This window comes from Curcuma longa, chromosome 1, assembly GCF_044706935.1.
Source record: "Curcuma longa cultivar G26 ecotype Majalengka, Jawa Barat chromosome 1, ITB_CL_G26_1.1, whole genome shotgun sequence".
NCBI classification, from domain to species: domain Eukaryota; kingdom Viridiplantae; phylum Streptophyta; class Magnoliopsida; order Zingiberales; family Zingiberaceae; genus Curcuma; species Curcuma longa.
In genome coordinates, this window is record NC_133861.1 from 6,466,303 (window position 1) to 6,477,393 (window position 11,091).

General features: G+C 34.0%; 1 protein-coding gene across 1 annotated transcript; it reads right to left on the reverse strand.

Annotated features, from left to right (window-relative positions):
• Positions 1–4,141: 4,141 nt before the first annotated feature.
• Positions 4,142–6,809, reverse strand: LOC141813272 ((3S,6E)-nerolidol synthase 1-like). Its single transcript, XM_074701214.1, has 7 exons — positions 6,666–6,809; positions 6,320–6,587; positions 5,875–6,241; positions 5,059–5,277; positions 4,831–4,969; positions 4,515–4,754; positions 4,142–4,432 (listed from the first exon to the last, which is right to left on the reverse strand). The coding sequence occupies exons 1-7, from the start codon at positions 6,807–6,809 to the stop codon at positions 4,142–4,144; spliced, it is 1,668 nt and encodes a 555-aa protein (XP_074557315.1).
• Between the last annotated feature and the right edge of the window lie 4,282 nt (positions 6,810–11,091).

Below are 11,091 nucleotides of genomic sequence, written 5' to 3' on the forward strand. Positions count from 1 at the left end.
AAGTGTGTACTTTGATTATTATATTAATGACTTCAAATTTTATGTGGCACAACGTGATTCAAACACTATGATTAATAATTCAGGTGTTTGTTTGCGTAAAAGGATCTAGCAACAACATTAATACTAAATTTGATTACTATGGTAGACTTAACGTAATCATTGAGGTGGAGTATCCTATTTTACCTATAAAAATGTGTGTAGTATTCAAATGTTCATGGTTTGATCCAACTCCAAGCATAGCTATTAGAATACATTCGAACTACAATTTAGTTGAAGTTAATGCAAATAAAAAATTCAACATATTTGAACTTTTCATTTTTGACGAAGAGAAGAAGATCTAATGAATGATTAGTAGTTTGTCAAATGAAGCTTCATTCGGCTATAGAAATGTCGAATTCCATTATGACCCAAAACCATTATGTATTTTAGAATGAGTGGAGAGATATTTAGTTGATTCACAAATTCAATCCACATCCTAGTTACTTGTAGATGTAAATGTTAATTACGAGGAATTAGATAATGAAAAGATGTCCAATAATGAAGAAGTTGATGTACTAATAGAGCCTAGCAATGAAGACTTAAAAACTATTAATATTAATGATTCAGATTGTAATGACGATTAAATTCTAGGATTGAAAACTATGTTGAATTAAATTTCTAAGGTTGATTTTGAAAATAATATGGTGCTGGTTTTGAAAACCAGTATCAGCACACTATGGTACTGATTTTCAATGGTATTGGTTTTGAAAACCATCACCACAGTGTGCTAGTGCTAGTTTTCAAAACTAACAATACAGTGGTGTAGCTCATTTTCGGTCAGGTTCGATTAATCACTGTTGTTAATGATTTCAAGATGATATCTCTGGCTACATATAGACTCCTGAGCATTTCAGAAACCTGTAGCACTTAGAATGTGTCCGATTAGATCTTTCTAGGTCTATCAATGGATTTTGATTAAAATTCATTGATGAATCTAGTAGATTTGAATTTCTAAAAAAAATGACATGTAATGGAAGAGTTGAGTGTAGAGAAGGTAAATATAGTATGTAAACCTCATCCTAAGCATCATAAATGAAATTATGGTTGTGTATCAATTGAAACACTCTAGTGTTGGTTCATAAGATCAGTACCACTGTGGTATTGTTCTTTCGTGTGCTGGCCACAGTGTGCTAGCTAGTTCTAGTTTTGAAAACCAGCACTACATTGTGTTGATGCTAGTTTTCAAAACTTGCACCACAATCCAATTCAGTTGATCACTGTTGTTAATGAATTTATGTCGATATCTCTAGCTACATATAGACTATCCGATCAATTATTGTTGTTTCTATTATGTACTGAATAATAATTTTTATTATGTGTACAAATTTAATTTACAAATCTCATTAGTTTGACCATATAGGGCATTATTATACTGATTTGATTATTATTTGAAACTTATATGCGTTATAATATTATTTTATAGATACAATCATACTAGATCATACACCGGTATAAGATGACCAAATTATGCTAAAAATTATTTATGATAAGTAAGTATATTTATTATATATTGTTAAATAGTCTATGTTATTAATAATTCATATTCATAAAGTCTTACTATTTTGAAATATTAAAGATTTTTTTTCATGTAATTTTATTCTCAATGGTCATAACATATCAATATACATCACTCAAAAAGTTTAAAAATATCAATGTGCTTCTAGATATACATGGAGGTATGTAGATCAACACATTAAAGATTTCTATTATGATAAATTTTTGGTAAGAATTTGAATATTATTGATACTGTATAATATATCCTTATACTAAGTTTCTTGATGTTATTGTAGAAAAAATATATATGGGAGCTAGGATAGGAGATCGAATTTCAAGCAACATGGAATTTGTATTGTCAAAAATAATACAAAGAATTATTATACAAGTGGAGAAAAAAAGGAGACAAAGTCATCTAATGTGATTCGGGATGCTTGAAAGAACATTTGGCTGCAAAAAATGACAACACAATTATACATTGCTCGAAATAATAGAAACACTAAAGTCGTTGACCTAGGTATGGGAACCACAAACACACTACTGGATCACGATCTATATTATAAATCATGCAATAAAGTTAATGAGTTTACAATAAATTTATATAAATACTTTATAATTATCAATGAACTTATTACAAGCTATAGACGACGTAAGTATCTCAATTTTATTACCTCTTACATTTAACAATACTAGCTATATTATTTAATTTGTATATTAGATAATACTAATATTTTCTTTTACATAAGACGATATAATTGCTAGAGTTGCATAGATGCCTTAGTCTACTATAGACGAAGGGGAGCAACAAATTCTATCACATGATGTTATAAATGATATGTTATGAGGTTGTCAATGGAAACAAAAAGAGCTCTCTCTACAACCTTGATTCTCAGGCAAAGGTTGTATTTGATCCTGTGTTGTGTACTCCTAAGCTCAGGAGTCGTTCAAGCTATTCATCTGTTAAAGTGCAAGCGTTAAGAAAGGAGAAACAAGAATTGAGAGCTTGGATCACGCCAATAGAGCTGTCGATGGAAGATCGGATCCAAGTGACAGTAGACCATTAGATCAAGACAACAGTAGGCCAGTCGATGAAAGATCGGGTGCAAGCGGTAAATATCATTGGGTCAAGGCGACAGTAGACCAGTCAATGCAAGATTTCATATCTTATTTTATGTTGTCTTATTCATTAGCTCATTCGTCTATTTTTCTCTTTTTAAGTCCACACAGTTTTAATTCCCAAGAGACTCGAGACCCTAGAACTACTTATCCATAAGTTATATATGTTGTAGATTTATGTCATAAATATTTTTGGATAATATTATATTTTGAAATTGATGATTTGGATATCCTAACTAAATATTAAATTGATTGATATTGATATCGTAATTGTGTAGATTTGGATGTAGTTACTAATATTATTTTGATTGGTGTGATATTATAATATTATACATGTTTTTATATATATTAAACTGTATTATATTAAAGTTATGTTAAAATAGTGACGGAGCGATTAAATTTAAATTCGATTGTTAATTATTAAATAATATCCATGCTAATTTAGAAATCAAATTTAAATTTGATCACTAAATATTAAATATTAATATGTTAATTTAGTAATTAAATTTAAATTCGATCATTAAATTTATAATTGATTTAAATTCAGTCGTTAAATTTAGATATCAATTGCACCTTGATCTCAAAATTTAAAGATAAAATATAAAGTTTCAGTCCTTAAAATTTAATAACCAATTTTATTTAGGTCACTAAATATTTAATGACCGAATTGAAAATTTCGGTCGCTAACTGTTAGCGATCGAAATCGTAACTATCGATTAAATCGGTCGCTAAATTCATTTACCGACTGATTAACGATGAAATTAGCGACTGATTAGCGATAGAATCAGCTATCATAAATTGATTACTAAATCAAGTTCGTATATCTCTGTTACTCATATTGGTTCCTCTAAAACTCCATAATTATATTTCAAGGATATTTATCTTATTCTTGAATTATGTATAAACAAAATTTCCATATAACAGTTATGTTATCTCATTAGGAAAGATTTATTAAATTGTTATATTGGATATAATTAGATTGATAGTTGTGTTATGTATGTATAAAATAAATGACTATATTATTTACAATAGTAATTTTATTAATTTTGTTATTTAATAACCTTTACTTTTTTCGACTGTAAGTGGATATAATTTTTTTTATGATTTACTTAAATTTATTTAATGCATCCATCCGATTAGATATTGATGGACATTTTTTTAGTGATGGTTGTCCTTAATATATATGTTTAGAGAAAAACACATCATCAACTAACACAATTATTGATATTTTTTATACGACTTAGACAATGACTCATCCAAGACATTTATCAATATTTATATCGCGATGTCCAAACATATATATTACAAATTAAAATTAATTTGTTATTATAGTCTTAGAAGGACATGCTAAAATTTAATATAATATATAATTGACGTATTGGAACGTCATTGACCAAACAAAACGAAGGGGAACATTTATACAATACATAATGAATATTTAATAGCTAGCATTAAGTACTAACCTTGAACACTCTAGATATATATGAGGTGTTTAAATTTGTTTAAACAACAATAAGTTTATGTAGTCCTTAAGCATGGGGAGGTTATGCTCTTCGTTGTAGTCGTACATCACCCTCACCATCCTGGCACTATTCAAACAAGCCCTCACAAAATCTTGAGAGAACGTTGAGGTCGATGAACCGAAGCTTTCCTTGTTGAGCTCCTCCCATGTTTCATCTATCATTTGCATCACTTTTTCCTTTGCAACTTCCAACGACCAGTGTGGGTTCTCCTTCATCATGCAAACCAACAACGAGCCATCCCTCCCATTTTGTTTTTCGTCCTAATAGATATCATACGACACGATAAATTCATTATCCTCTCATTAGTACGTATTTAATCATGAAAATTAGAAAACTGTCTACCTTTGCACTTCCCAAGTCATCCCAAAGACGAAGAATTCTTGCAGGACAAGATATAAGGCTCGGGAGATCTTCGCAGAAATCATCCTTTGCACAATGCCCTAATAGAAAATACATGTGCAGTAAGGCAGCGGGAACACCACAAGTAATTGTGGCAATCTTCATGTAGTCATCCATGGTCAGGACTTGGTCTTTTGACAACCATTTTGCTTCCACTAAAAATGCATTGCTTAATTGTATCCACTACAAAACAAAGTTAATTTTTAATCAAAAAATACAAACACTAAGATATATTTACGAAAAAAATAACAATTCATACTGATTTCTTTAGATATTCAATTGGATTCCATCCATGTTCCTTGAGCACAATCTCGGCAATCTCATTGATAGTGTTATTTAATGCCTTGAAGCATGCCCTCATGTAGTTTGGAAGTGAATCCATTAAAGAGTGATCCCATCTGCAACGGCCATAAAAGTTATTAATAATTATCTCACTCTAAATAAAAATTCAATCCTATTAGTTGATGAAATGAACATGATCAAGTACCTTTCAATGGCCTGTACAAATAGATGTAGATCGTCCATCGATCCTTCCACATCAAAAATATCATCAAGAAGATAAACAAATGCGATGATCTTCGAGAGAACAACCCTATAACTTGAAAATTTAGGGTTTGGTAGGCATGTCATAGTCCAAGTGAACCACTTCAAGGATTGATCCCGAGCAAACCCTAGCTCTTGGCCCAACCCTGACTTCTTCCACCAACTATATACATATAGATATATAATCAAACAATAAATCAATCAAATAATAATTATGACTTTAAATAAATCAAACGTTTGTAAGTAAACTTAATGTTTAACTTCATAACAGCTTGTTTATACACGTTAAGTATACATAAAATCAATTAAATAAATAAATTTTAGCAACTTATTAAGCTATATAAATAAGTTTGAACATATATATGTTCAACTAGTTAATATCAACGAAACATTTATACAATTTGTAACTAAACAAAGAAACGAAAATAATTAAGCTTATAATATCAAGCTCATTAATCAATCAAATAAATTTAAAAATATAAAAGTTTCAAACTAAATTTAAATTAAATTCAAAGTAAGCTCAAACTCTTAAAAAAGAAATCAAGTCAAGGTTGAACAACTTTTTTACTAGTTTGATTCATTTTAGATTTGACTTAACTTAGTTCGATTAAGTTTGAACACACAAAGTTTGGTTAGTTTGACTCGTTTGCAACCCTAACAAAAATTAGCCAAAACTAAATTTAAACTTCACAAACTTTGATTGAGCTTGACTCATTCACAGCCCTAACAAATTAAAAATTAGCCAAAATTAAAATTATACCTTGTGACTTCTTTTAGTTCCTTTTGATGCAGTGACTGGAGCATGGCGAAATCCATCTCCCCCAATTCTCGAACATTAGAATCGTGATAGAAGTTGTGACTATCGAGATATTGCCTGGCTCTGAACCTCTGCAAGGTCATATGAGATGGAACCTCCAGCACTTGTTCAATAGCCACTGCAAACTCTGGCCCCAAAGATGCCATGTTGGACCTGAGGTGATGGCTACTGAATTCATTGGCTCTGTAGAGTATTAATTCCCCACCAGTATTCAAATTCGATGCTTCAAATAGACTCATCAGTCCATTCATCTCCTTGCTGAGAGATGCCATGAACTCTCCTCTACCATCATGGAACCTGTGCAGCACATCTAAAGAGATAGACAAGAAGGAGTTAATTAAACCCATTATATTTCACCATGCAATACAACGTAACAAACCTCGATTACCTGTCGATACGGGGTATCGAGCTTGTCTCAGTAACCGAAACAAAAGGGCCACTTCCACGATGCTGCTGGCTTCCCCATCGGCGATGGTGAATCGCTTGTCGTATAAAGAATGCATCTTGGCTTGAATCTCTTCTTCGAAATGGTAGTCGATGGCGAGCTTTTGAAGGGAGTCTACGAACAGCAAGGTCTCCTTTTCTCCTCTTGTCTGGTCGAACATCCTCCTCACTTGGCTCAGCCGGTCGCTGTGCCTCAGGCACAAACTCTCCAGCTGCATGTATCCACAGAATTAAACCAGCAGGCCACGAACCAATTAATATGAGAATTAACTTGAGTAGTGGCCACTCACTTGATCTTCATAGATGTCGGACTTCATGATTCGTTGCTTCTGCAACTGAAGCGGCCTCGCGATGTGAGTAGTGCTAGGGTTGGTGTTGCTGATGTGGAGAGAAGCCAGAAACTTGGGGTAGAAGGAGGAGCACTGCGCAAGCATCTTGCTCTGAATTACTAATCGTATCGCTGTGTTTGATAAGCAGAGGCGGGAGCCAGAAATTTATAGACTGCAGCGGAACGATGGCCGGTTTCTCTACCGCGTCCACTGCCAGCTTGCGTGTGAGCTTCGTGTTTGGACGCCTTTTTTTTCTAAAATAAAATAAAATAAATACTATTATAAAGTCAACTGTAAATCATTTTAAATAAATTTTATCATTTCAACAGTAGAATCCGCAATGTTAACGATTCCAGACGATTATGACTATTTAATTGAAAAATTATAATTGATTATTATAAAATAGAATACATTGCAAATTAATTGTATCATGTAACATATGTAGATCATGTTCACATACGAATTATTTGAGTTAAGTACAATCCAGATTTTAAATTTGTACGTCTAAAAAGTCGTGCGTGAAAGATAATTTCTTTTCGTACGTGGTTCATAATTTTAATAATTATAATGAATTGTGGACGATTATATTCCATCCATTTAATTTCTCTCTCCGAGAAAACCATCTCAAAAACGTCGGTTCGACGATTCACAGATGAGGCTTGGTATTCGGGAGCCACAACTATTTGTTTGTGGAGCCCCGACAACACGAAGACCATTTGCACGTATATCCATCTTTAGGTAGTAATGTTTCGCGTTTGCACGTATATCCATCTTTAGGTAGTAATGTTTCGCGTTTTCAGACTCAAAATAGCATTTTTGATATCTGAATTCGGCTATAAAAATTCTTCATGATCGACCGACCGACAAGTTGCGCAGTCATTATCGATTTGACTTTGTTGTTTAGTGTAGACCAATCAAGCTAATTGCAATCAATATAAAAGAGAGCCGTCTGGTTAGGTTGGGGCTAAGGAGTTGACGAATAATTAGATCGGGGTTAGGTGGGCCAGGCAATTCAGATGAGTTAACTCGTAGGTCGTGTGGGTTATATATATAGTTAGATTAGGCGAGGGTTTGGTTGAAGAATTAGTTGAGATGATGGATCCGATCTAAGTGACGATAAATCTGAATGGCTAGCTAGCTAGTTGATCAGGCGAGTTAAACATGTTAATTGGATTACTTAGTTCAGGCCAATGGGTCAATTGGTTTGAATGATTCAGTCAAAGTAGTTGATCTAGGATGTTGAACCATTTGATTAATTTTACATGCTCTTTGTTTAACATTTTAATGGTAGGACTTGTACAAACTAGGGGGGGGGGGGGGGGGGGGGGGGGGGGGGGGGATAAATAGCCTTGATTACTTCGTCTTGATTGCGGACTCATCGTTTAAATGTGCAGCAGAAAATTTAACTTAAACTTGTAGCTACATGCACAACTTCTAGAATTTTATTTAATATCCGTCTTTTAAGACGACTAATCCAAGGTCTACTTCTAACGATCTACCACCACTATAATCTTCTCTTTTTTGACAAGTTTCCTACAAGAACACAACAAAACAAGATATAAGAATAAATGAAATCGAAAACGACTTTATAATGAGGAAGTTGCTTTGGATGCTTTCTTATTGTTTCGAAATGCTTCTTGTTGGTCTAGAAATGCAACTGCACTTTTGCTCCAAAACTCCCAAGAATCGACAGATTCAAATCTCCATGAAACCCCATTTTCAAAGGTTGCTTTGGGTTGATTTCTGTGTGACAATCGATTGATTACCATTATCAATCAATTGTCACGTCAAATCTGACCTTTTAAACTTGTAGAATAATTTTTTTACTTGACCAATCGATTGGTGAGCCATACCAATTAATTGCTGCTTCTGGTCGAACTAGTCAACCAATTCCGAACTATTCGCTACTACAGTGCCACCAATCGATTGTTGGAATCTACCAATCGATTGAAAACGTACTGTAGCAACAAATCCTAAACCTAGTTACTATAGCAAACTCTAAAATTATCTTAGTAAATCCTAAAGTTATTGTAGGAACCCTAATTTTTGAGGGTTTAAGATTTGCAACGCATCCTAGCTACTATAGCAGAAATCTTAATTATTGTAGCAAACTCTAAAAACACTTTAGACTCCAATTTTAGGGTTTAGAGTCCATCGGTCGATCGATACATCCAATCAATCGACCAATATTCATGTGTCAATCATACCAAGGCTGAATTTTCATCTTGCCTAATATCTGGTTGACCTCAACCTATCAAAACTTTCTTTGCTCAACATCCAATCAACTTTAACCCGTCGAGACTTTCCGTTGTCAGCATCTGATCAACCTTGATCTGCCGAGACTTTATCATTGTCTAACATCCGGTCAACCTAGACATATCGGGGCTTTCTTATTGTCTAGCATTCGGTCAATCTTGACTTATCAGGACTTCTATCATCACCAAGTGTTCAGTCTTCCATGACTTACTTAGACTTTGTTTCACATGCCAAATGTTCATTCCTTCATGATCCACTTGAACTTCACTTCTCATGTCAAGTGTCCTGTCCTTAATGACCCACTTGGGCTTCCCTTCTAATATAACTTTTTGTTGGACTTTTAATTACCAAATGTCTGATCAACTGTCACTCACTTAGACTTTTCGTCTTCCTGCCAACTTCTTGTTCGTCTTTCAAACACCAAGTGTCCAGTCAACCGTGATTCATCTGGATTTTTCTCGCCTCATGCCAACATCATATTGGACTTCTGATATTATCAAGTATTCGGTCAACTTTGCATCAAAATCCAACTCAAGTTAATTCAAACTTTAATCAATTTGATCAACCAACATTTAAATACTTGTGTATGTAGTTGTTAAGCATGTGAATCATGCATTTAAATTTCCATCCTAATAAATTATTCACATTAATTTAGAATATTTTATAAATTTTTATAATATTTAATGTAATAAACATTATAATTAAAATTAAATTTGTAGCAATAAAAAATTCTTTTATATATAAAAATGACTCTTTTTTAAAAAAAAATTAACGAAATCATTTTCTTCACATTTTTATAAGTCCTCCACTCTACTAATTAATAAAATTTTCTTCATCCTTTAGCCATTATTCATGCAAGTTAATCAATTTGGAAAGATTAATTTTGTTAGTTAGACAAGAAAGGTGGGCTGTGTCACTCGTCAAGCTAGTTGATTCAATGAGGCGATCGAATTAATTTGAGAGAATAGTTAATTTGGTTGGGTAATCAAGGTGGTCAATTTTGGTTGGATGAGCCAAGCCAAATGATTTGATTTGACCATGTTGGGTTGCAAGGGTGCAAACATAGTCTCACATCTAAAGCACATGGAAAAGATCATCGGGTTAAAAGGATTGAAAGTATCTCCATTGGTATGAGGCCTTTTGGGGAGAGCTCAAGAACAAAGTCATGAGGGCTTAGACCCAAAGTGGATAATATCATACTATTGTGAAGATATTTTGATTCCATTGGTACTAACAAATGGTATCAGAGCGAGACCGCTCTTCACCGGACTAACCGTCGGATGAGTCATGATCCAGATCTAACCATGTGGTTTGAACCTTAAACAAAGGAAGTGGGTGCTCCCGTGTCTGAATCAAGAGGACCAGACACCAGGTGAGAAGTCCTAGTAGGTCGGGTGGACCGAGGGAATAAAAGTCCTAGTTGCGACTAGGTGGGAAGTCCTAGTAGGCCGGGTGGACCGAGGGGCAAAAAGTCATAGTTGCGACTAGGTGAGAAGTCCTAGTAGGTCGGGTGGACCGAGGGGCAAAAAGTTCTAGTTGCGGCTATGTGGGAAGTCCTAGTAGGTCGGGTGGACCGAGGGGCAAAAAGTCCTGGTGGGTCAAGGATTCAGACATCAAAAACGACGTTGACGACGTTGAGGGGGGTCTGTGGTCCTTTGTTTGAGGGGGGAATTGTTGGGTTGCAATGGTGCAAACATAGTCCCACATCTAAAACACATAGAAAAGATCATGGGGTTAAAAAGATGAAAAGTATCTCCATTGGTATGAGACCTTTTGGGAAGAGCCTAAGAACAAAGCCATGATGGCTTAGGCCCAAAGTGGACAATATCATATCATTGTGGAGATATTTTGATTCCATCAGTACTAACAGACTAAGCAAGTCAGACATTCCAATCGTTGATCAAATTGAATGATCTAGTCAAGTTAGTTGAATCCGAATTGTTTTCGCTGAAAAAAAAAATTCCTTTGGCGAAGTCATTTTCTTCAGTTATTATGGACATTATTCTTCGCTCTATACAGATGTTTATGTAGGCCAATCAATAGAAAAGAGTCATGTCTGGTTAGGTAGAGGATAAGGATCGGACTTAAATAATTAGATCGCTAAGTAATTCAGATAAGTTAGCTTGCGGGT

What these genes read in the sequence shown, in the direction of transcription:
- LOC141813272 (XM_074701214.1), bottom strand. Translation starts at nt 6,809, where the DNA reads ATGCTTGCGCAGTGCTCCTCCTTCTACCCCAAGTTTCTGGCTTCTCTC. An exon ending in CCGACATCTATGAAGATCAA is followed by an intron (nt 6,588 to 6,665) that starts GTGAGTGGCCAC and finishes GGATACATGCAG; the next exon opens with CTGGAGAGTTTGTGCCTGAG. An exon ending in ATGACTTGGGAAGTGCAAAG is followed by an intron (nt 4,433 to 4,514) that starts GTAGACAGTTTT and finishes GATATCTATTAG; the next exon opens with GACGAAAAACAAAATGGGAG.